General features: G+C 32.7%; 4 protein-coding genes across 4 annotated transcripts; 1 reads left to right on the top strand and 3 right to left on the bottom strand.

The window, feature by feature from the left end:
* Nucleotides 1–1,130: 1,130 nt before the first annotated feature.
* On the bottom strand, nt 1,131–5,980 carry LOC109792584 (triacylglycerol lipase 2). The gene is made up of 11 exons (XM_020352004.3): nt 5,898–5,980; nt 4,923–4,965; nt 3,713–3,909; nt 3,518–3,613; nt 3,296–3,436; nt 3,094–3,204; nt 2,869–3,012; nt 2,711–2,751; nt 2,053–2,132; nt 1,839–1,934; nt 1,131–1,652 (listed from the first exon to the last, which is right to left on the bottom strand). Exons 3-11 carry the CDS (start codon nt 3,884–3,886, stop codon nt 1,333–1,335), a joined length of 1,203 nt encoding a protein of 400 aa, XP_020207593.1. The 5' UTR covers nt 3,887–3,909; nt 4,923–4,965; nt 5,898–5,980; the 3' UTR covers nt 1,131–1,332.
* A 1,836-nt stretch (nt 5,981–7,816) lies between these two features.
* LOC109792585 (triacylglycerol lipase-like protein) lies at nt 7,817–10,394 on the bottom strand. Its single transcript, XM_020352005.2, has 4 exons — nt 10,153–10,394; nt 10,007–10,071; nt 9,799–9,911; nt 7,817–8,355 (listed from the first exon to the last, which is right to left on the bottom strand). Exons 1-4 carry the CDS (start codon nt 10,322–10,324, stop codon nt 8,106–8,108), a joined length of 600 nt encoding a protein of 199 aa, XP_020207594.1. The 5' UTR covers nt 10,325–10,394; the 3' UTR covers nt 7,817–8,105.
* Nucleotides 10,395–10,711: 317 nt separating this feature from the next.
* Nucleotides 10,712–13,779, top strand: LOC145951843 (serine/threonine-protein phosphatase 7 long form homolog). Its single transcript, XM_083063966.1, has 2 exons — nt 10,712–12,172; nt 12,257–13,779. Exons 1-2 carry the CDS (start codon nt 11,402–11,404, stop codon nt 13,046–13,048), a joined length of 1,563 nt encoding a protein of 520 aa, XP_082920092.1. The 5' UTR covers nt 10,712–11,401; the 3' UTR covers nt 13,049–13,779.
* A 3,093-nt stretch (nt 13,780–16,872) lies between these two features.
* Nucleotides 16,873–25,569, bottom strand: HUB2 (histone mono-ubiquitination 2). Its single transcript, XM_020381976.3, has 19 exons — nt 25,275–25,569; nt 24,539–24,700; nt 24,227–24,314; nt 23,911–24,141; nt 23,599–23,766; nt 21,983–22,176; nt 21,807–21,890; nt 21,592–21,711; nt 21,304–21,490; nt 21,061–21,221; nt 20,222–20,293; nt 19,797–19,873; nt 19,240–19,431; nt 18,468–18,540; nt 18,273–18,359; nt 17,996–18,133; nt 17,668–17,870; nt 17,286–17,448; nt 16,873–17,066 (listed from the first exon to the last, which is right to left on the bottom strand). The coding sequence occupies exons 1-19, from the start codon at nt 25,383–25,385 to the stop codon at nt 16,935–16,937; spliced, it is 2,643 nt and encodes an 880-aa protein (XP_020237565.1). The 5' UTR covers nt 25,386–25,569; the 3' UTR covers nt 16,873–16,934.
* Nucleotides 25,570–26,879: the final 1,310 nt, after the last annotated feature.

Genomic DNA, 26,879 nt, shown 5'->3' with positions numbered 1-26,879 from the left:
TGTTATGAACTTAAATTAATTTTTTTATATATTAAAATAATTATTTTGAAGAAAAGTATTTTTAGAGACCATTTTTCAACCAGAGCCTTTTTGGCTATTTTTTTCAATGAAAATAATTTTAATTTTTTTTTCTTAACATCTTATTTTTTAATTTATTATGTTTATTTTTAATAAAAATAATATTTTTAATATAAATTATCAGTAATTAATATATATATATCAAAATATAATTTATTTATCATAAATTTAAAATATAATTTATATAATAAAATATTTATTTATTAACTATTTTAATTATAATATAACTTATATATTTAAAATAATATTTAATTATTATAAATTTTAGTTATATTAAATAAAAATCTATCATGTGTTTTACATGTTAAAATATTAGTATTTTATATATTAAAAAATAATTATTTATTATGAACGTTTTCTTTTTTTCCCGACTTATCCGCATCTGGCATAATAGTGTCTCTGCAACATTGAATCACTTGTTTCTCAACAATATCAGGATTTATAGTTTCTTGTAACCATTTTAGTATGATCTTGCACCAAATGCTGCACACACCAAGTCCCTCACAATTGCAAACCCAAGTTTGGTTCCAAAGTCTGCTCCTTCCAGCATAGCAACTTAACATGAATAGGAACAGAAGAAATCAAAACTGTGGACAAGTCTAATTGAATCCATAAAAAAGTGAACTTCCACATGGCTAGATTTAGACAAGGGAAATGAGTCGTGAGTCAAACCATTAGAACACAGGCTCATCAAATTAAGGTTGTTTTCTAGTATGAATATTTATTGAGCATAACTGATTGACTCGTTCTTCTTAAAGCTTTATATGGCCATATGAAGAATAGCCATAAGTTCTTCATAGCAACAAATGTGTTTTCTTAGAACTAAGCTGTGATAGTTAAAGCATATGAGAAAAAATTCAATCGCAGGGAGTTTCCCTCTAATGATTCAGTCAAGTGTAATGTTGATAAATCAGCCTCACAGTATGCTATAGAATCTTGATTATTCAAAGACAGGTTTGTGGATTTGCAAAAAGCTACTTTCAAGAATTGTTAAAAAATGTTCCACCAAAAAAAAAGAGGAGAGAGAGAGAGAGAAATTGCTCCACAAGAAATACTGTAAAATCATGATTATAACTATATATCAAAAAACGGTTTAATCAAGCTTTGGATAACACACTGAAGTAAGACTATAAGAATTTCCTTTAATAATATCATCTTCTGTAAAATTACATACTGACATTTCTGTGCTACTCAATTCTATGATTTAGAGACAGGTGATGACAAAATTCTATAGGGAGTATTCTTCACCAGATATCATTGAAGCCTGAAGAAAGATATAAGAGGTTCATATACATCTCGGTTAGCATTTTCACCCATAACATAATCTGCATGTGCATAATCATTTCTGTACTGCACTACAAGCTTATCTGCATCGTGATCTTTAAGAATTTCTAACAGACGTTGAACATCCTTAACATCAGAAAGAGCATCAGCCCCTCCATAACTCAGGAAGAGAGGAAGGTCATTTGGAATTCTTGTCATGTCATATACTGGAGGAGTGGGTTGTCCATAGTGTTTTATGTTCTCATCTTGGTTCTCATAATCAAACATTGCAGTGGTTCCTTCTCTGATCACTGATATACATATATGAATAAAATTCTTATCCACTCATATGGAGGAAAAAAAATGTATATATTCTTATTAAAAGATGTTTGCAGTTAAATTTTAAAAATCTATGCTATTACTTCCTTTTCTTCACGAAGTATTGGTGTCTGCATGATATTTAAATTAGGAAGCAAAATAGAAGTAGAACCACTTACTCTGAGATAGGTGGATCATGTTCTTTGTTGCTGTTGACTGAGGCTCATGATCCAAAAAAACATTGACAATTGAAGGGTTCAGGCAGCAGTTTGGGCCTGAAAGCATAGTAGTGGTGTCAATATAGGAAATAAAGTGTCAAATATAGAGGTTTCCTTTTGGTGATTGGAGTGAGAGAGGTAAGGGTTAACAGCTGAATAAGAACATGAATGTAACCTGTGAAAGAGGTCAACAAGTTGGTGCAATCAATGCCTGTGTTATTGCACAAGTCCTTTAGAAACTTTATAACAGAAACCCTGTTCAAACATGAGAAAAAGATGAAGTCAAATAAGTCCCCATATCATGATTGGTGTCATACGATTAGTCATTTACTCGATTACTTCTCAATTTCGTCCTCCAAACTTATATATCACATTAGTACTTTAAATGTCAAAGATTCGAAACATCACCATGTTAGTCTTCTAAAGATTTTGTCATAATTGCGAGGGTCTAATTTGGAGATAGATTAAATCTTTGAAGAATTACTTTGGCCATAAAAAAATTTGGTGACAAAAAGAATCTATGATGGACTAATTTGGTGACTAAAATGTTTGAAAGACTAAAGGGATGATGCATAAAGCTTTGCCGGATCAAATTCATGGTTTTCTTATATATTAGTTAAACTTAACATTCAATGCGAAGCACAATTTCACATTAGCATGGATTATGGATCTGGTCTTATTCTACCCACCAAGAATTTTGAGAAATGTCTTATATTATTTTCTTACAACATAAAAGTTTGAACCATGAGAAAGTAACATTGCAGCCTTCTTATTCTCAACCACAATGCAAAGAAATGATAGACAATGAATGATAGATGATAAGTGTTACTTACCCTCTCATATTGAATTCAAAGATTCCCAAATTGTACAGTGACTGTTAGGAGGAAAACACAGATTTTCAGTGTCAATCTTACGATTTTTAAGCAGCAATTTTCTTCTCTTTTTTCTTCGGGGAAAAAAACAAAATAAAAGCATACTTATTACTAAATACCTCTGCAATAAAGTTTTCAGCGGCATTTTTAGCTAGGGGTGAAGTCATCTGACCAACATAAGCAATTGGGCTAAGTAAGGCAGCTGATCTCAACATGTTCAGTAACTGATCTTGGGAAAAAGCAGCCAATGCAATCAAAGTTCCCTGCAAAAAAATTCACCACTCCTCAGTCAGCATCACATAGGAAAGACCTAAAACAATAAGAGTGTAGCATGTGAAATTCACCTGTGAGTGACCAACATAGTGCAGCTTTTGTCCAGTTAGATCATGCACATACTTAAATGTGGCTGGAAGATCATATGCAACTAATTCATCCCATGACCAATCCCAATAATCCTAAACAATTAAACTCATACAAGCAAAAGAACCAATCAAATTGCGGACCATAAAAAGTGCAGCACCAGCAACATTAGTAGACAAAACTAACCGAGCTATTAGTAGGTAAAGAAGTATGTTGTCGACTATATTTGGTTCCACGCGTGTTAGCAACCCAAACATCGAACCCATTATCTGCCAAAAGGTATGCAAGAGACTGATTTGAAGGTAGTAATAACCATGTTATGCCATCCTGCAACCACAACATCACATTAATTACCAACATCAACTACAAAATCCATGACATAAAGTTGCTTATGAAATTAATAGTAACCATGAAAAGCCCATGCTGTAGCAGAACCGGTGGCCCCCTTGATTTTCCCACTATAATTCTTGGCAAGTTAAGAACATAACCATCTTGTGTTGTCACCTAAGAACCATAACATACACATAATAACCACTTAGTAGCTGCTCTAAATCTTGCTGATTTCTTACCATAAACAGAAACAGATGCAAGCACAGTGCATACCAAGTGTTCTTCACAAACATAGCCTTGTGTCTTCACCATTGATGAGCAAATACCATCAGTTGAGGGTGATGATAATGCAGTAGAAGTGCTAAGTGGTGATAATTTTCTTGCAGTTGCAATAGTTAAACCCCAGAAGAGAATCACAAGGATTGTTGAGAGTGATGTATTGGCCATGTTCTGTTTCCTGGTACATTAATCTTCCCAATCCAGACATTATTTATACACGCAGAAAACAGGAAAAAATAATAGTAATAAGGTATTCACATGAGGGGTTTTAAACCACCTTTTTTGTCAACAGTGGTTTAAACAAAAGCATATGTGGGGTCTACCAAGGAGCTACCATTAAACTAAAGAGATTTTTGGAATTTTTTGCCACGGTTCTTTAACTGAGCAAGAAATGTGTGGATGGTTTTTCACTGCAGAGGTGACCCCTGACCAGACCAATGTGGTGCATATAAAAAGCCAAAACATGTGCCTTGAACAAAATATTATGTAATACTTTCTCCAAGTTTTGTCCAACATAGCATACCAAGCCTTGCCTCAAAATAAGGCATTGAAAAAACACACCAGAAATCTTGCTTACCATAGATGCATGGAATTTTACATATTTATTCACACTTGGTATAAATTAACAAATTAACTTAATTAATAAGTATCCAATACATTGTACAGATATATAAGATTTTAAAATATTAATTGAAAGAAAAGTATTTTAAATTATAGGTGAAATATGAATGATTAATTTAAATGGATATACAATATAAGACATTCAAGTTTGCAATTAGTATTAAGATAATATGGGATGGTGGGAATTGAATCATTATTATTCATTCCTTTGAGTTAGTGATAAGGATTGAGCAGCTGCGGCTATAATAATAGATATACTAAGCAACCGATAATTAAAATGGAAAAAAAAAAATGGAAAGATATTTATGAAAAATCATTGAATATAAGACGATGATTATGATAAATTGCTTATGTGGCTAAATTATAAAGATTTTAGTTGTAGAAATGATATTTTTACTGCCTGCACTTCAAGTTGTTTGGAATTTTCTTTTTTTCATTTAAAAAAAATTCAGAGCACGAAGAGAATAACTTAATAGCAAAGTAGGGGAAATTAAAAGATATTCATCAGTTCGGATAATGAAAAAATAATAAATCAAGAATGAAAAAGGCTATAAATAATGTAACTAATGCATCAGTTATGTACCGGCATTCTTGGTCGGTAATTGTTGAAAGCACTGGTTCAAATGCTGGTAAAAAAAAAACAAATAAAAAATCAGTTATGTGTGTTTATTTTATGCACGAATTAAAAAATGAAAAGATAATTAAAAGCTTAACGTGTATATAAGCGAATTTGCCAACAATTAACAATAAAGTATATAAACTCCCAAAAAAATAATAAAATATATAAAACAGCAAAAGTATACGGTATGCCTTTTTATGCAATTTTGAACTGAGAAAATTGAAAGCCTTTTAGATATTTATCTTCAAAAGGGATAATTTTCAATGAAATTTCATCTCTTTGATTGAACCATCTTGGATTCTTGGGGATGCCTTCTTAGCCATTATCTAAAATATTAACATCAAATTCATCATGCCGTAATTTTCTGAATCTCTAAAAGGTTGTTTATTTGGGTGAACTATTTACAGCATTTTTAGAAGAAAGCTTTCAAAGTGAAGATGTTGATTCTAGAAAAATTTTACCTCTGTAAAAAAGTTAACTCTCGAATAATGCATTATTATTTTTAATGTCCAACCATTGTAAATTTTTAAGATAACTATACCACTCATAAAGCACCTGAAATTGATTACATAAATTTACAAACAAACAAAAAACAATTTATTATGACAAGGCTAACAATTAAATTATTAAAATAACTTTTAGAAAGAAAAAATTACTATAATCGTCTCTAAAGTAAAGAGCTATTGAAGAATGATGTGGGATTGGCCCTTAATAGAAATTGCACAATTAAAAAGATGAGCATTGGAAAGAAAATAAATAAATAATACAATGGTTACTATAGAAGGTAAACACTGGTTAATGTACTACTGTTAATGGATTAAAGGACAACATTAAAGTAGAGAGAAACAACGTGAAGTAAGAAATCATAGAGATAAAGTGTTTTTTCTTTTTTGGTATATAGAGAAAAGAAAGAAAAAATAACAGCTAACAAGAAACTACATTCTAATGAAACTTAAACTCATGGCTTCCGCCGACAGCAGGCTCCCAGATGAGATGAATATTGATGAATCACTTGAACTCTGACTCTTGAATTAGGGCCAAGTTTTGACAAGAAATATGCTCTCTTATCGAGTGTCTAACAACCACCTTCTATTGACCCTGTAAGAGCTCCTTAATACTTGCCAATATGAACTAATATATGTGACAAATATCAAATGGTAGGAAGAAATTAGAAAGAGATAAAGATGGTTTTAGACATTAGTTATTTATTTAAAGTTAATATTAATAAATAAAATAATGTAGTGGATAACTTCAAACCAATAATAGTGCACAATAGAACAAGATATCTATTAGTTCATGGGCTCTGCAATCTGCATACATATATATTATTTGGAGTGTCACACAACACACGTAGAAAATGAGATTGTAACAAGTATAAGAAGCTAATTTTAATTATCTATTATGTAAAAGGTAATGTTAGTCTTATATTTTACTTATATGACCAAGAATAACCCTTTATTTTCACAAACCACCGTAAATTAGAAGATGTGTTCAAATAAATTTTCAATAAACTTACTAAAATTATTCTCATACATTTTCTCATTAATTTTTCAAAGACCAATTTGTCTATTTAATTGAGATGCTAACAATGTACTCTTTAACGTTTTTTTTCTTCCTAATATATTATTTTATATTATGCAGAATTTATGTGAGACTCGTTTAATATCTAAGTTTCATTTCATCTAGTGAGTTTTATTTACAAGCTAGTGAAATTAGGCCTAAGCAAAAATGATAAATCCGACCAAAATCTAAACTAATCAACAAAAGAAAAATATTTACGAGTAGATTCAAACAATTAAATGGGTTATGATGGTTATATAAATCACAATTGATGGGTTATGACAAACTAAATCGATTTTGAAATATTTTTTTTTGTAAATAACTAAACTCGACTAAATGCATTTATAAAAAACCTAAAATTTATAACTTAGTTAATTCATAAACTGAACATACTTGAACCAACGAATATAAATTAACAAATGAGAACAAATTGCAAACTTTGAAAAGTAAAAGTTTTTTATTTTTATCGATGTCTTTTTATCTTTTGAAATCCAGCAAAATTCAATGGCTGAAAGATGTATAACTCTACGAGTAAAACTCTTTAATAAGTTTTAGTTTTACCCCGAGCAAGAGCTTCTCATTCACTTTAGTACCAATATCAATGTTGAAAGATTTTTTTAGTAGCCATTTTCATTTTGCAAAGTAATGTTGAAGCTCCATTTATTCTCATTTAGTACCAACGTTTCAAAAGGTAATCAAAGGTACAACTTTTATGATTCAAGCTCCATTTTTTTCCTCATCCAGTACCTCCTTCACCCATCTTTAGTTTATTCAAGTTCCACTCGTTGTCTCCATTACTCCTTTATTGTTGCATTTTGTCAACTTCAATTTTGTCTCCACGGGAAACATCAATTTTATACGACACTTGTCCTTAAATCATCCTACAAGAAACGTTCAGATCTACAAGATTTGTGAAATAGAAGACCCGACATAACCCACACACTAGCATCCAAACCCAAACTAATCTGAAGACTAATAGAACGATAACATGTCTAATAATTCTAGATTTTGATTTTCTGTGAATTCAACATTCTTAACCAAAACCCTCTGATGATCACCCCCTAAGTGGAATCCTCATGATTCATGAATTCAACTAATAGGAAAGGAATATTGGAAACAAAGTTTTAAAAAAATAAGTCGCTGCATCTCTTCTTAAATTATTATCTTGATGGACAATTTTGTTGTTGAAATTACACTATAAAGAACTTGTTCATTCCCCCAGGCAACGCAAATTTACTATTCAGACAAGTTTAAATTGAATTAAGTCAATTAACCAAAAGTGAAAAGAGAGTGATCCATTTACCAGCCCCCAAAATTAAAGGATGTGTATTTCCTCCATTATAAATTTAACAATCAAAATAAAAACACAAGTTCTTAAAGCAGTCCTCACATGAAGGATGAAGAATTTATGAAGCTATAAGGGCGAGCAACTGCAGGCCAAAATAATATAAATATCAGTGCAAAAATTGATGATAATTGGTAATAACTATGTTGTTGTTCTGTATCTAATTGAATGCCCAATCCAGTATCTGCAGCCATCTCTATCAATATTGGAGCTTAAAAGAACCATTTTGTAGAAGTAGTATACTAATGGGATTTTCCAGCAATATGTGTGGTAGATGCATCCTTTATACTTGTTTCAGATGTTTTCAGGGCAGTATCAGACACTTTGGATCTCGTAAATTTTCTTCTAAGGAACTGAAATTGCAACCCTCTAGGTTTTATCTTCCCAAGCAATTGCCATCTTCTAGGAGTAATCTGTCCTAGCAATTTCATTTGCTCCTTTCTGAACTTCTTAGCTGCATACCAGCCTCCACCTCTCCATCCTAAGCCATACCTGTACATCTGCTAAGGTGAGACTTTAAAACTAAAAGGAAATTGAATTGTATAAATCCATTGATTGCAAAATATCAAAAGAAAACAAAAGTCAATGTGCATGACCTATGCAGTACCAACAGATTAAGAGAGGAAAGTTGTTCAAGTCAACATATATTCACCAACACATACAATGAAAAAGTCCAATGCAATTCTCTTACCTCTGATATCTTATACGCATGTTTAAACAGTTGCTAACAGATGGCAATGACATATATAACATGGCAATATTCCCTTTTACTGATTAACACATTTTTTTTAATTGATTTTAAGTGAGGCATCTATCAAACATTTATACCAACATAACATGTAATCAAACATATTTGACATCATACTAGTACCACATTCCAAATTCAGAAGCAACCATATTGAGTAATGATCTATGTTTGAGAAAACAAAAAACAGATAAGAAATGGAATGTGAAAAGGTTCGAGAGAGAGATACCTCCCCACTTCCCTGTTTTCCTCCTAAACCCAAAGTCCTTCTCTATTTGCCAAACTACACCTGATATTAATCTTCACCATTGATTGTTTATTTTTGTTATCCTCAAAATTTTAGAAACTTGAGATCGTGAAGCTAAGAATGATCAAATTTATGAATGTGTAGGAAACCATTTGTATGAGTAAAAAATTTTACTTCATGAAACCAAATGTGTAACCTATTAATTTTGTCAACCACATTCCTCCTCACAGTTTATTACCTTGCTCACAGTGGCTCTATGCACAAATCAATGTCCCATGTGAAAACATTTCCCATCACAGAGAAGAAAAATCCAAGAAATATCTCAAAACAGATAAATTGCCAGGGGTATGTAGACAAGGGCAGTCCCAAGCCGAGGTGTAAAAGAGGAGAGTTGTGTTAAGCCTTCGATAAACATCATAAAACTTGTCAAAACCCCAAACATGGATTGAACCAGATCATTGGTGAACAAGGCAAATTATGTACTGATCAACCTTAAGCATAAAGCCACCTAATTTAATCCATGTAAACTATGAGGCAAAAGGATTCACAATGATATGAATAAGAGATCAAAAGCCAATGGGTGACTCGGCAAGATTTTTACACTATAATAACTTGAAGTTAAACAAAAGTTAACTTGTCTAACTAATAATCTACACTATTAGTTTAGTTTATTATGAAAACACTTTAATTATACAGCACCCAAATTCATTTTCCAACTGGGTGGGGCTGGTTACATGCATCAAACAACTTTCCTCAATCTTTCATTCTTTCATAATAAGCATGGCGCATGCTATAACCTTTCATGTTTCTGGAAGTAACTAAACAAATTTGTGAACCATTAATATTCAAACTTTAATATGTTTTCCACAGCATATAGATTGCAGTTGCAGTAATGAAATGGTAAGGAGCATTAGTTAGCAAGTGTGATGAAGGGGGAACAAACCCGATAATCAAGGAAGTTCCGGCAGTGGCGACACAAAAAGGAATAGAACAACCTCCGGAGCCTGCGACAATGTCTTTGAGTTCGGAATGTTGGAGAGTGGAATGGTTCTTCATCTGGCGAAACACAACACAGCATACATAGATGAAGCAAAAGAAAGGGGAGAAAATGAAGATAAGAAAGAGATGTAGATAGATAGATAGAAAGGTACAGCATTTTCAATGGATTGAAGCCTTTGATCGACTTTGGTATCATGCAAATGGCGCAAGGAATAGCCTGAGGGAGTGAGGGAGGGAGTGAGTTAGGGTTGTGATGTTAGGGTGCAAAGGAGAGAAGCGAAGAGAAAAGAAAACAGACCGAACCAAGCAGTGGCAACGGAAGCGAGGGAAGTTCCGACGGTGAAGACGACGCGATGTCTCTCGAAGGTATCTTTTGTGGAAAAATAGGTATCTTGGATGGCAGCCCATGAATTGAGATACTTCTTCCTAAGGTTGGGAGCCGACAACACTGAACCCCTTAATCGCTGCATATCATATCATATCATATCACTTCTTCACCCTTCAATCATCTCCCTCTATAATCAAACCTCCCCATGCCCTTTTTTCTTCCCACTAAAATCTTTCTTTTTTTACATTTTTTTATTTTATTTGAATAAATAAAGTACTACAATTTGGAATTTTAAGTTAAAAATTCACGATATAATATAGAATTTTTTAAGAAAATATTATTTTTTTTAAAAAAAAATACCCAAATAACCACTGTGCAGGTTTATTTACACAGATAGAACCATTCACTGTTCAAGCTTAGAATTCGGTTCCCGGGGAACCGAATTCTGAGCACCAAAATGTATTTTTTTTTTGTTTTTTCAACTCAGAATTCGGTTCCCCGGGAACCGAATTCTGAGTTGCTTTTATATTTTTTTTTTTTTCGTGTTTGCAGGGGAGACGTGGGCTGACGTTGGAAGCGGAACGGCCCGTTCCGAAATCAGAACGGGCCGTTCTGCTTAAAGAAACAGAGTGGCATTTGTTAACGTGAAACGGGACAAGAACGGGCCGTTCCGACGTTAAGAATTAACGTTGAAATAGATGTTGGAAGCGGCCCGTTTTAAACAAATTGTTGTGGCAATTTTTTTAACGTGGAACGGGCCGTTTTTGTTTTAGAACAGCCCGTTCCAAGATAGATATTTACACATTTTTTTTACTCCTGGAACGGCTTCGGAACGGCCCGTTCCAGGAGCTGTTTTTACAAAGTTTTTTTGATTTAGAACGGGCCGTTCTGGTTTTGGAACGGCCCATTCTGGGTAAACAGTAAAAGTTGCGTTTTTTCTATAAATAGTCCCCCTCCCCTTCATTTTTTGATGCGATTTGTACTGCTTCTGATTCACCTTGATAGTAAGAAATTTTTTTTTCTTCAATTTTTATTAACTATATCAAAAATGTTGTTGTGGAAGCAAAATGAGCATAGGTCTGCTTTCATTGGTAGAACTGTAAGTTCAGCACTTTCGTTATATACTTTAAATTTCAATTAACTTGTAACAAATTAGTACTAATTTTGGTAATTATTATTGCAGGAGACTGAGAATATTATTTGTTCTTACTGTCATTCAATGCCAGAACCTCACCCTCTAATTGTTCTTATACTAGAGGAAGTGGGTTTTTCTGGGGTTGCAAAGCTCAGACATCTAAAAGTGGATCACGCATTAATCACAGCTTTGGTTGAAAGATGGAGACCTGAGACTCATACATTCCATTTTCTAACTGGAGAGTGCACCATAACACTGGAGGATGTTGCACTTCAACTTGGCTTAAGAGTTGATGGTTTACCAGTCATTGGCCCAACATTATATGACTGGGAGGAAATGTGCTCCACCTATCTCGGAATCATGCCAGTTAAAGGTGAGTCACTAATTGGCTCTATGATTAAGTTAAAGTGGTTAAGAGATAATATGTTAGAATTACCAGAGGAGCCATCTCAAGAACAACTTGATGCACATTGTAGATCATATATATTAGGGTTAATAGGAGGTGTTTTGATGCCTGACAAAACAGGCAATAAGGTACATCTTATGTATTTATCTTTATTAATAAATCTTAGAAGAACAAGACGATATAGTTGGGGGTCGGCTTGTTTAGCTATGTTATATAGGGAAATGTGTAGAGCTACAAATGTTAGTAGCAAAACAATGGGTGGTTGTGCATCTCTGTTACAATCTTGGGCATGGCATCGCATGCCATATATTGCGCCTATTTCCAGGTTACCAGCATCATTCCCTCTAGTCTGTAAATGGAGCGGGGGCAGAGTTTTAAACTTTCAAAATGTACCTCATAATGATGTTGTTGGATATAGATCAAGGTTTGATCACATTCAGAATGATCAGGTAACTCTTTAAAATCAAAGTTTTATTTTTTTTTCTTTTGTTTAGCATAATATGTTAACTAAAGAAGTTTAATTTTTTTTGTAGTTTTTATGGGCGCCATATGGAGTATTGCAAACAGCAATACCGATGCAAGCATATAGAGATGCTCTGCTATGGACATCATGCACCTCCATTATTTGTTTTGCAATTGTTGAATGGCACCAATCTGATAGAGTGAAATTGCAATTTCGTCTCTTCCAGGATGTCCCTTCTCCACCGAATAATTTGGATAACCTGCACAACATTGACATGAGGGGAAGACAAGATGAAAATTGGGTTACAAGACATGCTCAGTGGATCGACATATGGAACAATAGACGTGAGCACACATTGATGGGTCATCCAATGCAAGGCCCACTGTTTCACACACGAGAATACATGGAATGGTACATGGCCAATTCCATCTATTTTTTATCTGTGCCACGACTACTACAAGATCCAAGGACCCATCAACAACGAAGGACTTCCACAACATTTGAGATTGGTCGAACTTCCATGCGATCGCATGAAGAGACTGGTCAACATGTATCAAATCCTCAGTACGTCACTCCTGAACAAAACATAATTGACAGACGACATTCATTTGCAACAACTTCAGAGGATTTTTTTACAAATTTATTTGGAGTAGATTTTAGAACTCTATCTTCAGCACAATCATACATGCAATCTCTTTACCGTCCACAATTCGGTAATGAACCTGGAAGTTCTTCAGCACCATTTCAACATCCGGTGGTTGATGATGAAGCAAATCCTTCTGAGCAACAACCTCCACGGCGTAATCCAGGCCGTAATAGACGTCGCCCTCGTTGTGGAACTGGACACCATTACGGAGATTGAAAAATGTATATAAATCACTCTATGTTAATGTTATTGTTTTTTTATTCTAATGTACTATGTGTCTTTATCAATGTAATATGAATTTTAATATTATGCATTTTTACATGCGATCTAGACTAAGAAGGTTATAAACTATTATAATTATAAGTATTGTTGCGAACATAATATACGATTTCAACACAATATACGATTTCAACACAATATACGATTTTAACACAAACACAACGTACTATCCGATACTAACACAAAGTAATTAACTTTAATATTACATAACTAAATAAATTTATTACAACTGATTACAACAATAATGATCATTGGTGGCGGGAACTACATCCATGACTAATATTCGGACATGTCTTCCTAGTGTGACCAGGAGTGTGACAATAAGAACAATTTTTGACATAAGTATGTTGTTCTCTAATATCCATCTCTGTTCTAATCCTGGTGGACTTTGGTCGACCCTTCGAAGTTCTCTTCAGTTCTGGATTTGGCCACAAAGTTGGACCAGTGTAAGTAGGCCAATAATCTTCATGTCGAAGCTCTCCAAACTGTCCTTCGTATACCTTTGCAACTTGTTGTAAGGTATATATGGGAGATATGTACCTTTCATAGTCATGATGTGCATGTAAGCATGAAGCAAGCACATGTGAGCAAGGGATATGAACTTTTTGGAACTTGCCACAATCACACCACAATTCATCAAGCCTTACCGCAAATCTCTCAGCTGGTCGAACTTCTCTCGAATGTTGCGTTTCTTCCACTAGAAATCTACTGCTTGATCTGTCAAAGCTGATAACTCTATGAGTATTTGCCTTAGACTGTGCATCTTGAATAGTTTTATTTGCAATTTAATTTCCAAATAAAACCTGGAACATACATTTGCATTGCTTGCAACATACCTGGTAATTTGTTGTACGACTCCTCCCAGTTTCCAAAGATATTCTCAATGGCATGTTGCTTGGCTAACCATCCCTTTCTGTAACTAATTGTATAACCCATGGTGGACTTGATGTGGGCTATGATGGTTGAAATGGATGCCGATGGATCAACCTCAATAATTTCACCAATGCTTTGAGCAATCATTTGTGATCCCAATTTATTATGATCTTGGGAGATAAGTGGGGAAACACATGTGTGGGGGCCCTCAAGGATCATGATTTCCCAATGTTGTTCCCTGGTTCGCAATATACCACGACATCTCCAGGCACAGTCGTGGTGAACGCATTCCATAACAAGCCTACTACTGCTTGAATTTTTAACCTTGTAACTGCAATGGTTGACAATGTGAAATCTATTTATGGCATCCTGCATTTGTTCTTTTGTTTGGAAGCGTTGGCCAACAAATAGTGTTCCAGGTGGATACACAACCATATCACGCTCCAACAAATGGCTATACTCACTGTCTTGTTGGATTTCATTGGGAAACTCTAAAAAGTGTGGAGGTGGGTTGTATATGGCTACTGGTTGTGGTTGTAGTGGTGGATTATTTGGAATTGGGAGGGTTTCTTCATCATCATGTTCATGTGCAGAGAGAATTTCGTCTTCGTCCTCGCTAAAAGGATCAAAGACATTTTCTGTTGGGAGACCAACAACAACATCATCTTCAATGTTGGTTTCAACATTGGGTTGAGAAGCAGAAGGTCTAGCTTGCTCAAATGACTGAGAAGGTATTTGATTAAGGTCCATGATTGGACCACTTAAAAGCTGTGTGTATGACTCAATGTTGTAGTTGGAGGGGATATCATAAGAAGGGCCAGATGGGTTAGTGTACTGGTAACTTTGATAAACTTCGTAAGGTGAACGTGAAGGTGAAACTTGTGGTGCATGTGATTCAACTGTAGTAAATGTAGCATATAATTCAATACCTGATTGAAGTTGATTAGAATCGTGAACATTGAAAACTGCCTCAACGTCTTCATCATCCGTCAACTCAACACAGGTATAGTTACTAACCCCTGGGCCAAGTCTAATAGGGTACCGAAAATGTATGCTAGCCACCCTCTCAGAATCTTGTCGATGTAGCTTTCTGTGGATGACTCTTTGAAGCCTTTCTAGAGTAATTCCCCTGTTGATACGAACTAATTTTGCAGATGGAGAAGAGAAGGTGATTCCTTCATTCGGACATTGGTTAATGGAACCATCAGAATGAACAATAACGTAGATTGAAGAAGCCATTTTATGAAAGGTTTAAAGGAAATTAACGTGATTCTAAGAAACTGATTCAAAAGGGGTACACGGAAGGAATAAAGGAGATAAGCTAATCTGAAATCGTGTGAAAAAAATGAAGGAGAGAGGGTCTATTTATAGAAAAACGCAAGTTTTTACTGTTTACCTAGAACGGGCCGTTCCAAAACCAGAACGGCCCGTTCCAAATCAAAAAAACTTTGTAAAAACAGCTCCTGGAACGGGCCGTTCCGAAGCCGTTCCAGGAGTAAAAAAAATGTGTAAATATCTATCTTGGAACGGGCTGTTCTAAAACAAAAACGGCCCGTTCCACGTTAAAAAAATTACCACAACAATTTGTTTAAAACGGGCCGCTTCCAACATCTATTTCAACGTTAATTCTTAACGTCGGAACGGCCCGTTCTTGTCCCGTTTCACGTTAACAAATGTCACTCTGTTTCTTTAAGCAGAACGGCCCGTTCTGATTTCGGAACGGGCCGTTCCGCTTCCAACGTCAGCCCACATCTCCCCTGCAAACACGAAAAAAAATATATATAAAAGCAACTCAGAATTCGGTTCCCCGGGAACCGAATTCTGAGTTGAAAAAACAAAAAAAAATACATTTTGGTGCTCAGAATTCGGTTCCCCGGGAACCGAATTCTGAGCTTGAACAATGAATAGTTCTATCTGTGTAAATAAACCTGCACAGTGGTTATTTGGGTATTTTTTTTTTTTAAAAATAATATTTACGTAAAAAATTCTATAATATAAGATATTTTTTCATTATTATATATAAATATATGTGCAGGACGACAAAGTGGATACTACAGTATTTATACTCATCCCCATTTTTATTGAATTTTGTAAGTAAATTTATATCTAGTGCTCATCTACATTCATGTGGATTTTTACCCTTCCCTTTGCTGATATTTTTTGCAGCCATTCATAGAATTCAGGTATATTTTATCATTTCTATACAATATATTGCTTGATAGTTTAAGATTTAACTAGTTGGTATTTTAGGTTTGAGTTTGTTCTTTAAATAAAAGTTTCACCTTAATTTCTCATTATATTTTTACTACATAGCGATAGAAATTGAAATATTATACACAAAATTCAACGATAGAACCTCTCATCGTCATTATAATTTTTATTAATAAAAAGATATTTTTATTAACCAAATTCATTACCTCGATCGTAAATAAAACTAAATTAATAATAAAACTTAATAGTTGATTTGAGTATTTTATAATTTTGTATATTCTCGATATGTCACTTCACATGTCCCTCCCATACTAAACCACTATTAAGTTTTAAAACAGCTAATGTGTGTTTGAACTTTGAATTATAATTTATTGTTGTTAAAAAAAATTAATCAAATTTAAAAAAAAAATAATTAAAAACATTGTCACAATAAACTCATCAACATACAATGAACTCACTTTCTTTTAAACATGATTTTCAATTTAAATTCTTATAAATTAAAAAAAAATGTTGAAACTCGAAATTGATCTCTCTGTGAATAAGTCACTCAAGTTTACTCAAGTTAATCTTAACCCAACCCAGAAATAAATCAAGTTCCACAAATAATGACTATTTCTCTAATGCATATATTTATGAGGGGTAAGAAGAATGTTTCTTTGAAACTATTAAGACTATGATTAGGGTAAAAAAAGAAAACATTAAAATCTAGTCTATAATATATACAATACAAGGTATCATCTCATATCTTAACAAAGCGAACATCACTTTGTCCAAATGCTGTTCCACATGCAGGACATTTGCGGTGCCGTAGCTCTAAATTTCTCTGAATACATGGATTGCAAAACAGATGGTAACACTTCACAATCACAACCTGCCAAATACAAATCAATCTTTAGGTGTTGCTGTTACAATAAATTCTATTAGGATACTACATACATTATATGAAATGAGAAGTCCAAGAAAAGATGTCAAATCAGGATTGTATTTTCTCCATTTCAAAACAATCATGATTCATTATACAATATACAAGTCAATTTAAATACAATGTGAAAGCAACAAGTGTGTGTAAATGGATAAGTTGGCTTGTTACCTCCTTTGGACGGTCAGTGCAGACAGTACACTTGATCATGTTCTTGCAAATTCTTATTTCTTTTTCTAGTTTTTGTATTGTGGTCTCTCCCGTTTCAGAAGTCAGTTCAGCAATTTTGCTGTTCAATTCCATTAGTTCTTCCTCCAGCTTCTTCCGTAAACTCCTGCTTGACATATACAAAGATTCTTGAGTTTCAAGACTACTTTTGTGATCCATTGTTCATTCAACCACTAACCAACATTACTGATTCATCAATTTCATAAAACTTGAGATTGAGTCTCTAGGATCATTGTTAGAATTACAATTGTATCTTCAAGTAGTTTTAAAATCTATCCCCAATCCATATTTAAAGCATAAACAACTTCCTTAGAAAGATAAATACCTTTCACTTTTCAATTCCGTTTCAATAGCTTCCGTATCTTTCTGAATTTGATCATATTCTTTCTCTGAAGAGGAAACAGAAGACTTGAGCAACTTCAATTCCTTCTCAGCATCAGCCAATTCCCACTTTGCAAATTCCAGATTGACTGCAAGGTGTTTTTCTTCTTGATTACATTTAATGGCTTCAGATAAAATACCTTTCATCTGCAGGATTCAAATTAGCATTTACAACAGTAAGCTGCTGCTGCAGCAATTCGACATAATATCAAAATAAAGAAAATAAACAGGTCAGGGGAGAGAGAGAGGTCAGGCAGCAGGGGAAGTTGGACCTGCTCTTCACTGTGTGTAATCCTCATCTTTGAATTTTCCATTGAAGAATTAATTTGTTGAAGTTGTTTGGCTAAGGCCTGCTTCTGAGACAGTAAAGTACTATGCACCTGTTTCGTTTTCACGCTATCTGATACAAGCTGCATTAAGATTGCAATATTATAAAAAGGTGGTCTCGCTAATCAAAAAAATTATTTAAGAGCAATTGCACTTGTTTTTAGTAAAAATGGTGAAGATCATAGCAAGGCAGTGTTAACTAAAGATAAAAATAAGACATACCTTAATATTATAGTCATCCCTCTCGATCACCTGGTCTGACAGATTTTGGTTCTGTGTCTGCATATCTTCATATGCTTGACCAATAGTCTGCAAGAAAGCAATTGATTGATTATATTAGAAGAAATGAGAGTTAAAGTAAACCTGACACTTACTGTTCATCTAGCATGAAGGAGAAGAAAAAGTCAGATAGCAAACCTCAATTTCAGATATATATGCCTCTGCCTCAGCATCTTTAACTTTAACAGCCTCAGTCAGCCCCAAAATTTCCCTGAACATAGATAAAACATGGAGAATTGGAGATCGCATCTATCAACAGACTAACAGACAAGCTCGTTTGTACTATAGGGTTTATAATGTAATTTTGTATACTTACATCGAGACTTGAGAGTTGTTTCTCCCAAAATTAATTTAAAATATTTATTCTGCCATAAATACATGTTAATACTTAATTAAACCTTTAGTCCTAAACATGCTTCCGTCTTCCTTGTATTCCTACAACTTTATAATGTAACATTTATATTCTCATTTATAAGGCTAAAGTGTAACCACAAATCTGGCCATTCCCAAACAACATGATGTAGCATAAATTTTTGCAAATATCCCAGACCAGATAAACAAATGGTACCAATGAAATAAATAAAAAATATTGTTTCAATACAGCAATTGCATTCCTCAAATTTACTCCATGGTAAAAACTCAAATGAGACTCCTACAATTAGCCTAACACATCGTCCCAGGGTATGCAGCCATCTATGTAATGCAGCATGGTATATTGGCCAAGAGAGAAAGTCTTCAACTAAATAAACTTTAGCCCATCCACCTTCCACTCCTCATCACCAGAAACTTCTCTCCCAAATTAAACACACAAATATGGGTTTATAAAAGGGGGGAAAAAAAACAATAGACACTACACAAGTGTGTCAATGAAGCAAGACCATAATCAATGTAAAGTACACCTAACGCCAACCTCTCAGATGTGTCCAGCTTGGCCCTCAATTCCTCTATTTCAGCTTCTGCGGCAGAAAGCCGTTGTTCACAAGCAGCTTCAGCTTCATTAGCAGCTTTTACTCTCAACTCAAGGCTATGTTCATCTAAGGCATTTTTCAGTATTTCAGCTTGAGTGTGAGCTTTACTTTCAGATTCTCTAACTTCTGAATATCTGAAATATAAGTTCACGATAGCATATCAAGATCAAATCATCCAAATACAAAGAAGAGAACAAAATTTTGATTTGAATGCAAAATAAATTCTCTAGTTTGTTACCAAGCAAAACTAAAAGTTTAACTTAAGTTAAATTTAAAATCAAAACCTTAACAAGTTGGCTACCGTGGTTTGCGAATGGAAACATTTGAGACCAAAGGAAAACATTAAAAAATACATGTATTTCTAATTGATTACATTGTAGTTATACAAAGGATACATGAATATATGGATACATGGTGAAGCCAAAAATAAGGAAAGTATGGAGCTAAATTTAACTACATGAAACTCGTGCCACTACTTTATAAATTCAAATCAGCATACCTTTTCTCATAATTCTCCTGACCATACATATCCAGAACAAATTCTAATTCCTGATTCTCCTTCTGTAACTTCTCAGTCTGCACCAAAATATCATTATCAGTTATTTGAAAATTAGTTTAGATAATCAAGAAGACCTCTAAAATCACAATGCAAATGATGCTAGAAAATCTTGGAAAACAAAGGTGCATATAACCATATACACATGCATGATACAAGTTGAATGCAAAGGAAAACATTTGCAATCTTACCTGATTCAGTCACAGATATATTAGATTTAGATTTAGAAATAATAGATAAGTGATATCAACCAAACTTAATGCCAGACAAGAAAACTGAGATGTATTACTGCTATAAACAAGCATTGACGAAGAAAATACCAATAGATCAAGAAAGACACAAATGTAAAAAGCCAAGGGCAGACTCACCAATGTTTTTAAAGACTTGATTTCCAAAACCTGTTCAGCACATTTGTTCGCAAGGCTCTTAAGTTCGCTTGTCTGCTTCAAAACAAAGTAATTAACAAAACTTAATGCCAAAATAGTATATGTTGTTTGTATGCAAGGACAAAAACTTCTGCCTATATGCTCTTGCAGAATGTTCCGCCCAACATGATTTCTCATGTCACTAAATTCAAAGTAGTGTTAGTCAACAAAAATATTTTTGGTCTGATCAATAACCACATTTTATCATATATATATATATATATATATATATATATATGTGTGTGTGTGTGTGTGTGTGTGTGTGAGAGAGAGAGAGAGAGAGAGATAAAATGTTTTATCCAATAGTCATGATTTATTACAATAGCAGTGGACATATTTTCTTTTCTTTTTTTTTAACTTCAACCAAATTGAAATTTTCTCATCAAATATCTATAATTTAACATGCTTACAGAACTACATCAACATCATTTCAACAATGAAATTGACACTTGGAGTCCAACGCCTATAGGAATAATTAACAACTTTGCAGCACATTTTATTGAATTCAATAATGTCATTTTACATTGTCCAAGAAGTCAAAAGGACTTTTACTTGTCAGGCTGTCAGGGCATGCTTTATTCCAATTTCTTGACATTCTAAAACAAAAATTAAGATGGCTAAAGACTTATGCTAACATAGGATCTCAGTTCCTTGTAAAATTGACATGTAGATAACATTGCACACTCAAACTAACTAGAAAACTTTCTGTGGAAGATCTATCGCATAGTAGGTGGAAAAAAAATGAAAGGACAAATTATATTGAATCAGTTTGTAAGAACAACCTTCATGTTCAACGCTTCTCTTAATGAATGTGTTTTCTCACGTAATGATACAGCTTCATGAGCTGCATCTTTCCATCGCTTTAATTGAGCTTCCATCATTCCCATTTCCTTAGATAAAGCTGAAGCCATAACATGAAACTCAGATTTGATGTCTTTTCTCCCTGAAACATTTAATATTGAAGAAACTGAGAGATTCAATCACATGCACCACAAGTCTAAACACAGAACAAGTTATATGCTAACCAGTATCCTGTTTAGCTTCTTCCAACTTAATTTCAAGATCATTCTTTTCAATAATACACTTCTGCAATTGAAGCTCTAGCTCATCAATCCTATGGTCAGAATTTTCAAGGATATGTCTTGTACTATCAGCAGACTTCAATTTCAAATTTAATTCATTTTCCCATTTTGCAACATGAACACTGCCAGCCTAAAATAGCGATAGAAAAAGAAAAAGAATGTAAAGGGAGAAATGACAAATATTAAATTACAGTGAAATTGTTATAGAATAAAAGGAAAATCACTAGTCACCTGCAGAGACTCTACCAATGTTTTATATCGGTCCAATTCAGTCATCCAATGTTGAAGTTGATCATTAGCCAAAGAATATATTCGGGAAGAGCGTACATATTTATCATCTTTCAGTTCATTCTGGAAATAAATAATGAAATTAAACTTACATGGAACTCTATAGTGAATGCATAAAATTATGACCAAACCATCATAGATAATACAAACATACAAACCTGAAGATCTTGGAATTGCTTTGTCAAGGTATGATTATCTTCCCGAGCATCTTGAAGCTCAGAAAGACGATCAGCATCCACTATCTATGACATTAAGCAATTGTATATCTGCATTAGATAGAGAACAAGAACAAAGGAATTACAGATAGAGGAAAAGAAAATCACATGACAAAAACCTTTGCTTCCTCAATTGAATCCTTCAACTCACGCAAGCCCATGGTCCTCTCTGCAGTGTTTTCAGGAGATAAGTTCCCATTTACTGAATCTGTGATGGGTGGATTCATCCCAATTGCTGCATCTTTTTGCATTTCCAGATTGACTAGTTTTCTTCTACTCTCTTCTAGTTCAGCCACAATCTCATCAAGCTCGCCTTTACATAAGACAAGAAGACACTCACGAGTGACTATTATGAACAGTCATCGGCCAAAAGAAACAAATCGCATAGTTCTCCATCTATAAGAGCCAATATGATTTCCAAAATTATACCAAAAATCTCTGCACAAATCTAAAGACATTATTTCTGGCCATATCTATTCCTAATTAATTCTGACCTTACCAGTTATAATTACTGTACTTTACTCGATAATTTAAATAAATTATTGAATTTTTCAGTTGCATAATTATTATCCTCTCCTGAACTCAGCACAAGACAAAAGAACACTCATCTTCTACTGGATCTGTTATTACTTCTAAAATATATTGGGATTGCCTTGGCACATCAATAAGGCTGCTGCCTTGTGAACTAAAAGTCACGGTGTCCAAATCCTGGAAACAGCCTACTCGTATGGTTAAGGCAACTTACATCTACCTCCCCAAGCCCCACTTGGCAGGAGCTCATGAACTTAATCACCTTTTTAACTATTTGTCATTACATTTTTATTGATCCACCTTGAATGTGCACATAAATTGGCATATCAAACAATCAAAACTAAAATCAAATCATATCCACTCAAATCAACCAAACTTGTGTGGATTTCTATTTATAAAAACGATATCAAAATCAAACCAATTCCCATTTATAATTTTCCAAACAAAAAAATTGAATTTTATAATTTCCCAAACAAAAAAAAATTAATTATAAACAATATTAAATTCTCAAACAAAAAAAAAGCACTAACAAATTTTCTTCGATTTTCAATGTTTTAAAACCAGCTCATTCCAAACTGCATCGCTTATCATCAACTTTTAAGTTTTAATGACCATCTCCAAGGCAGAGTGCTGATCTAATCAATGTACTGCAGATTTACTTCTGCTTCTACTTATGATCATATCGACTAAATAATAGATTTCCTAATTTAACTTTAGCTTAAATTTTTAATCAAATGGAATAGTACAATTCATCTACAAACAAGTGGCACATGAACATTATTTTCAAATAACAAGCTAACCAATCATCAAAGCACTGAGAACAATAATGTGCAAAAAGATATTCAATGTGCAATTTTAGCTGTAAGAGATGATCCAACTATCTTTTTTAGAGTAAGCTCCCATTTTGATCCTAATTTTTTTCAAACATTCAATTTGTTTCTAGAAAGATTATTACATTAATTCAGTTATTGAATGATACTATTTCAAAGATAAAATTAAAGATTTATTCATAAATCATATAATATTTATAATTTTCACTGAAAATGCTCATTAAACACAAGGAAAATTTTCTTTTATTATACTATGGCACGAACCATTTAAACCACAGTATATGATAATCAAAAATTTTAAAATTCATGCTCTTTTTATTATAAACTTCATAATAAAGTAATTAAAACAAAAGAAAAATAAATATTTCAGAGACCTGCAAGGCGTTTAATGTCAGATTGATCTTGTAAGCACTCATTGATAGAATTTTGAATGCCAACAGTATACTCTTTATGTTTCGCATGGAGAGTATCAATCACTTCGCATAAATTATTTGCTTCCTCTTGCGTCATGTCATCAATCTTATTCATTTGGATTACAGCATCTGCAAATCAACAACGATTAACAACAGATCATTTATATAAATTTCTTGAAACTATCCTACAATATTGACCGATAGAAAAATTAAAAATCAATCATTAACAAAAACTAAATAATTCAACTGGATAACATTATTATAATTTTTTACCTTCTGAAGATAAATCTCCATGTAAAATCTGAGCTATACTGCCTATTCTTTGTATCCTATCATCAATGGAATCTTGCAGGTGTTTCAACAACTCCCTTGTAGATGACTGACGCAAAGCAAGTGCCTCCTCAACATAATTAATAATTTCATCATCAGTAGTTCCTTTAATAGAATCTTTCTGGATTAATCTACATAGAAATATATCCTCAGCAGGACACGAAGGAAGTGAACCTAGAGAGGACGTCAAATTAGTCTCTTAATTACCTATATATTATAAGAAAATAAAAAACTATTGAGTGTGTGAAATGAAAAGTACCTTTGGAATTATCAATGGAAGTTAATCGTTGCAATGTTTCTTTGCCTCTCCCAGCTCTTATTCCAAGAAGAATCATATCGTCAACCAACTAGAAACAAATACGAAAATTAACGAGAGTAATGAGCATACCCTACAAGAATATGCAAAAAGTGCATTCCCTTCCACCCTAAACACCCCACACCACAGTGCCACCAGAGCATGCAGTACATATGGCATTGTCTGAGTTATTTTCAAAAGAGGAAAATACTAAAACCAACAGAGTACAGGGGCAACAGAAACCAGAGCACGATGAGTAATGGCACAAAGAATAACCTGAATCCAGAGTTGGTTCAATGCAATTAACAAGTCATCATAAGAACTTTGATTTCCTTTCAATTCTCTAATTTTTTCTTCAAGATCATGCAAGGCATGTTTTTGGATGTCTATCTGATGAACAAGCTGTTGATTCTGGAACTGTAAGACTCCTGCATCAGCCTGGAGGAAGCATATCATCCCCCGTTACACAAGTAAAACTAATAAACAATTGACATTGAAAAAAAAATGGTTTTTTCATCTCAAAATTTAGTCAAGCACCTCAAAACTAATAAAAACTGTTGTCCATATATATTTCTCATTTCCAAAATATATATCTTTCTTTTTAAATAAAAGACTCTTTGTACCAAAAAATAAATAAATAAATAAAATGAAAGACTCTGAAATGACATGAAAATATCCAATCAAACACAATATAATGTAAAGGATCACAAGACATCAAAATCCATCCTTGTTACTCTTCAGTTCACAGCCCTAGTCAGCAGTAAGTTGGCACTGAGCACAATCAAACTGTCATCCCCTCGTCATAAAGATCAAAACTTTACCCAAAATTGCACTCCCCCAGAACTAAAGTGGCAATTCATTTTGTTCCCACAAGACCAAACAGGTCAGAGGATCCAATCACACACCCAATTCACTAGAATTCAGAACAAAATCATCAACAACAGAACAGAAGAAAGCAGCATAAAAATTATACAAACAGAGACATAGAGAGAGAAAGAAAGAAAAGGGTTACGATTTTGTTGGTGGTGGGAGAGTTGGTGGAGTTTCGAGACATGCGGGAAGAAACAGATGAAGTGAGATGAGGCCTCTTCTTGTCGGGTTCGTCATGGTCTGAGTTTTCCATTGCGATTCTGAAATTTGAAACTAAACCCACCACAGCATTAGTGATAAAGATCAAAACTTCTCAATTCTTTGTTTTGGGTTCTCATGGAATAAACAGGGAATGGAGTTCTCGTAAAGCACAACACAAAACTCCGTTGGACACAGCACTTCTACTCTACCAAGTCTAGGGGTGATGATTATGAACAGTGTAGCCACTTTTGCTCTTTTATTTATATGGAAATTCTAATATTTTAGCAGCATTTATAACACAAATATTTATTTTTATGTATTATAATAAATAAACATTTTTAATTATAAATTCTTATAATTAAATTTATAATAGATTAAAAATTAAATTATATTTTAAATTTATAATAAAAGTAAATATTTTTATCATATAATAAACTTTTACAATTGATTTGGTTGTGAATAATTATTTATGAAAATTTTATTAATTTTCACTGTAATTTTTATTGATTAGTAACGTAAAACTCTAGGATGAATAGAAATTAATCTTTTTAGTAAATAATTTAAATTTTATGTAACAAGAAAATAAATTAGTATAATATAAGGTTATTTTTAAATTTAAATAGATAAATAATTAAAAATAATAAGTGTACAGATAAATAATTTTTTTAAAAAAAGTAGTTTTAAGAAATGTTGTTTTGACTAGTTGCAAAGAAGGTAAGGAATAGATTATTGAGAATCTAATTGAATAATTTGAACTTCATTCTCTAAATTAGAATTACTGTATTACATTACTCTCTTTGTCTTAAAAAAAAATAGCCTTCCTTATGGATAGATTCAATTACATAATACTTTTATCTTTTGTTAAATTTTTTTTTTTTTGTTAACTTTTACTAAAAAAAATATTTTCAAAATATTTTTTAGACTAATATTTTCTTTAAAATGTAAATATTACATCATCCTTCATCTTTGTTAAAATATACACATTTTTCTTTTAATATATACAAATATATTACATTTTAATAATTTATTTCTTAAATTATATATTTGATTGTTATAAATTATGCTAAAATTAATTATATATTTAAAAGAAATAATTTTAAATATCTAATATGTTTTTATATTAAAAAAACAAACAAGTTTGATTTTGTTCTTATAACAAAATTTATCCTCTAAAATTTGGGAATGTTTTTTTTTTTTATCTTTGTAAAATGAATACAATTTTAATTATGATCCTTATAAAAAATTTTAAAAATTTTATCTAATTTTAAAAAATCACTCACCTCTTTTAAGATAGTATCATTAGTTAAAGTGATAATAATAATAATAATAAGTATTATTATTATATTTTTTACATTTATATATGTATTTATCGTTTATTTTTAAATTATATATAATATTATGTCTTATTTATAAAAAAAATTATTATTTTTTAATTTTGAAAATAATAATTTATTAACACATTTTTTAAAATTATTTCTTTAAAATTAATATATTTTTTAAATCACAACACACATAATATTTAAAATATAATTTAAGAGTTAAAATT

The sequence above is a fragment of the Cajanus cajan genome, chromosome 9, assembly GCF_000230855.2.
Source record: "Cajanus cajan strain Asha chromosome 9, NIPB_CcT2T_4, whole genome shotgun sequence".
Lineage (NCBI taxonomy): Eukaryota > Viridiplantae > Streptophyta > Magnoliopsida > Fabales > Fabaceae > Cajanus > Cajanus cajan.
Note: the sequence above shows the minus strand (reverse complement) of the source record. Positions and strands in the feature narration are given on the sequence as shown.